The sequence below is a fragment of the Triticum urartu genome, chromosome 3 (genome assembly GCF_003073215.2).
Source record: "Triticum urartu cultivar G1812 chromosome 3, Tu2.1, whole genome shotgun sequence".
Lineage (NCBI taxonomy): Eukaryota > Viridiplantae > Streptophyta > Magnoliopsida > Poales > Poaceae > Triticum > Triticum urartu.
In genome coordinates, this window is record NC_053024.1 from 505,861,533 (window position 1) to 505,865,267 (window position 3,735).

Here is a 3,735-nt window from a genome sequence, read left to right on the forward strand (position 1 = left end):
AAAATATTTTTTTACCAATAAACTCATTTCTCACGACACCTTTTAAAAGATATTTATATTTCTTCATGTTTGTTATTCTTTTATGAAAACTTGTTCACATTTTGGTGACACAATGAGAAGGTTTTCTATTTCCTTTTTTGAATTTCTCAGGTCATAAAATAGCTGACATGATTTTAACACATTATTTTTAGGCAACTATGACCTATGTAGATGGTCATAACATCATACTGTCTGATTGGTCCGTGGGCATCTCACGCGGATCATGCATCGTGCGCCGTCGGATGCTCGCGAATCCAACGGCCATCCTCAACCCTTTCACACCAACCCCGAAACCCTAGCTGCTCATATTCCATCCACCCCCCCCCCCCCCCCCCCCCCCCCCCCCCCCCGCCTCCTTTCTTTCCCACATCCATCCATCGATCCACTTCCATCTCCTCGCTGTCTCGCCCGATGGAGAGAGAGAGAGCTCGCCTCGTCCCTTCCAGATCACCGCCACCACCTCCCTCCAGTAGAGCTCGTCGCCGTACATGGCCTCCCCCATGCCCCACCCCTCTCGCCCCTCCCCTTCCCCCACCCAACCAAACCAACCAGCCCACCCGGCACCCTAACTCCTCCAAGAAAGCAAAGCCATGCCCTCTGACGGGGGATGAGATCTGCGCCTGCGGGGAATTTATTGGCTCTCTCCACCGGCGAGGCTTGGGGAGGCCGGCGTTCCCTGTCGAGACCCGTCGCGCACGTCCTCCAGCGCCACCCGCAGCACGTCGAGTACACCACCACCCTGGAGCACCTCGGCCTGGCCGACCTCTCGTCCCCGCACCCCCGGGCGCGTGCCGCCGCCATGGGCATCATGCCCCTCCAAGTCCAAGCAGCGGGCGGCGCCGAGGAAACGATGCAATGGTGCGTGGATCTCCTCAACCTCCTCTCTTATTTGTTCTGAGGCGATTGCTTTCCAACGAATTTAGAGGCGGTTGCTGCGTTGTTTCTGCTGCTCTAGATTCTGCTCGTGCTTTGTGCCTTAGTTTTCGCTCTTGTGTGCCGATCGATGGGTTTTGATTTCCGATTCTGAATGAGTTACGCGTGCAGGCTCTCCCCAACACCCCTCCCATGGACTACCCCAGTTTCAAGCTCGTCCTCGTCCGCGACGGCGACACCGGCAAGACGATGTTCGTGTAGAGGCATATCACCGGGGAGTTCGAGAAGAAGTACGAACGTAAGTGAGCCTGTCGATGATTCTAGTTTGGTTCCTTCCCCGCCCCTCGATCACATCTCGTGTTTCTGTTGAGGGATGATGTTGCCTTTGATGTTGTTGACTGTTGTTGTTGATCTGCACGGTGTTCTGTAGCGACGATCGCTGTGGAGGTGCGGTCGCTGGACTTCCAGACGAGCCACGGCAAGATCAGGTTCTACTGCTGGGACACAGCCGGACAGGAGAAGTTCGGTGGCCTCCGTGATGGATACTAGTAAGTTCGGTGGCCTCCGCGACTCTTGCATACATGTTTTTACCTCTTGCATATTTAACATACATGAAAGTAGAAGTAGGTATTGAAATATATGCGAAGGTAGAAGCTATCGCTGCTGCTTGTCTCTTAAATAAATAAATAAATAAAATTATGTAATCATGATCTGAAATCTCATGCAGGTGATCATTGGTGCTGTTGCTGCCGCTGTGCAAGTCGGAGGTGTCGCTGCTACATTTGGTGGAGCTAGTGCTGCCGCTCCAAAGGGCAACCTTCATCAGACACTACCTCATAATAGTGCCTCAAAGTTCTGTGCCCCATCTCCCCTCTTTCTAAATTACTATAAAAACATTGTAAATACTAGTAGGAAAACATGTCAAATCTTTTGTGTATAGAACTGGAATAACCCTGCAGTTTGGTTCTGCAGAGTGGTAAATTCAACCTTGATGCTTTATGGGTTTGTGTTCCTTTGTTTTATTTCCCTTTTGATCTGTATTGTCAGTTGGCTAGTTCTGCACTTGTCTTTTTTTTCAACCTTGTTTCATACTGGTAGAAAAATATGGAACCGGAACATCATCAGCTTTTGTGGGAAATACTGATCTTGACATTGTGAATATTCATCCTGTGACTCTTCTCTGATCTCCAATAAAGAGAGTAAACTTGGCCCAATTTATTTGTCTGCAAATGATTGGGTGTGACCCACAAAGAATTGCTCTGGTTACTTATTTTTTTAGGGTGGTTCCTCTTTTTTTACTGGTTCATCCGCTCCTTTGTGATTGATCTACTGGTTCCGGCCGCTCCTTCGTGATAGATTCGGTTAACTCTTTATTAGCCTTGTGGGTCATAATTCTTCCTCTACAGACGCATATACTGCCTAGCGTATTGCTCATGCTCATTCTGTACAGAGATAGTCCTAATATCCATAGGGTTGTAGATTGATTTCCCCTGAAAAAGCTACGCTTCTTTCCTTCGATGATAAGCATGTTCGGCATCTATGTTTAATCCTTAAGATAAATGGTCTTTAGTTTCTTTTGGTGCATCTGCGCGCACATAACAGTCTGTTAGTTTCTCTTTATATAATTAAGAAAATATGATGCTGTCGTTTGTTTATTATTATCTATCATCTGTAGATTGAGTTTTAGGCCACCGATACTTGTATGTATAATTTCTAGTCTCTTGAATGAATAATTTTCCTTTAGGTGTCATGCGTCTTGTGTTACTACATACATCTGTCATGAAGTGCATGGTTCCGGAACTATGGTAACCCATAGTTTGCTCTACTGGTGACAGTAGGATGATGGAAACATCGCCACTGAATGTAGTTCCTGTTTCTTCAACTAATCATCATTTACTAGAGTTTCTCTTGTTCTTGCTCCTGCTTGGTTTTTGACGCCACTAGCTTGTACTGAAACATGCAGACTTTACCCCTTGCTAGATCCTTCGGTGGAGGTGACCCATGTGATGGTGATTCGCTCCAGCAGTTCCGGTTCCGGCAATGGTGGTGCTACACTGCTACTGCTCCTATGATGGCTACGCATTGGTAGGCTATGCTGCCTCCCTTGGCTGTCGCTAGATCAGCCTAGTCTACAACCACTTCCGATGACTCAGGTCCCCTTCTACCTCTCCTACTCTCTCCATGATTCTTTTCTTTGCCTTTATGAGGTGTAATTGTTTAATTTTTGTCATAGTTGAGCATTGGATGATATATTGTATCTGTCATGAGGTACATGGTTCATGGATATGCCAACCTGCAGCTTGTTGTCCATACATATTCCCGCATGTTAGTGTCTCCCCGTGTAAGTACGAATTCTGGTGATGCCTTCATCTATGATGATGCTCTCTAGCCAAGTGTGCCTACCACACATATAATTCCCCTCTTCTCTTCTCACCGTCCATGACCCCCTATGTCCAATATAGTCTCGTCCCTTTTTTCAGCGATCTCATACTCACACACTCCTTCCCCCTCGACATAGTAGGCCTCTCGCACCACCTCCTAGCTGCACCCCTCTCCCCATGTCTGTCTCTCCGGACCTTATTTGCTTCTAACACATGCATGCATGTATACGTACCGACCTCCCTACATATAGCTAGGTCAACTATAATTATTTTTTCCCACGCATCGATAGACTTACCTCACTAGTTATGTCTCTCCCTTTCTCGAACACACGACGGTTGATCTTCCTATGTAGTTACGTATGCTTACCACAACCATATCGTCTCCCCTCATCATCCTTGCATACCTCCCGACCCATCTCTCACACGCACGTGCATAGACAGA

The 3,735-nt window shown here is 47.2% G+C and overlaps 1 protein-coding gene across 4 annotated transcripts; it reads left to right on the plus strand.

Annotated features, from left to right (window-relative positions):
• Positions 1 to 390: 390 nt before the first annotated feature.
• Positions 391 to 3,226, plus strand: LOC125544633. 4 transcript variants are annotated; one of them, XR_007299578.1, is made up of 5 exons: positions 391 to 897; positions 1,084 to 1,210; positions 1,343 to 1,460; positions 1,640 to 1,764; positions 2,876 to 3,226. XR_007299578.1 is itself a non-coding variant. In XM_048708377.1 (4 exons), exons 1-4 carry the CDS (start codon positions 647 to 649, stop codon positions 1,705 to 1,707), a joined length of 564 nt encoding a protein of 187 aa, XP_048564334.1. In that variant the 5' UTR covers positions 391 to 646; the 3' UTR covers positions 1,708 to 1,911. The 4 variants fall into 4 exon arrangements, 2 of the variants coding, with proteins under 2 accessions (XP_048564334.1, XP_048564335.1); XR_007299579.1 differs by having other exon boundaries at positions 2,893 to 3,226; XM_048708377.1 differs by lacking the exon at positions 2,876 to 3,226 and having other exon boundaries at positions 1,640 to 1,911.
• Positions 3,227 to 3,735: the final 509 nt, after the last annotated feature.

Coding starts and splice junctions, on each gene's coding strand:
- LOC125544633 (XM_048708377.1), top strand. CDS start 647: ATGAGATCTGCGCCTGCGGGGAATTTATTGGCTCTCTCCACCGGCGAG. Junction 1,211..1,342: donor GTTCGAGAAGAAGTACGAAC/GTAAGTGAGCCT, acceptor GGTGTTCTGTAG/CGACGATCGCTGTGGAGGTG. Junction 1,461..1,639: donor GGCCTCCGTGATGGATACTA/GTAAGTTCGGTG, acceptor AATCTCATGCAG/GTGATCATTGGTGCTGTTGC.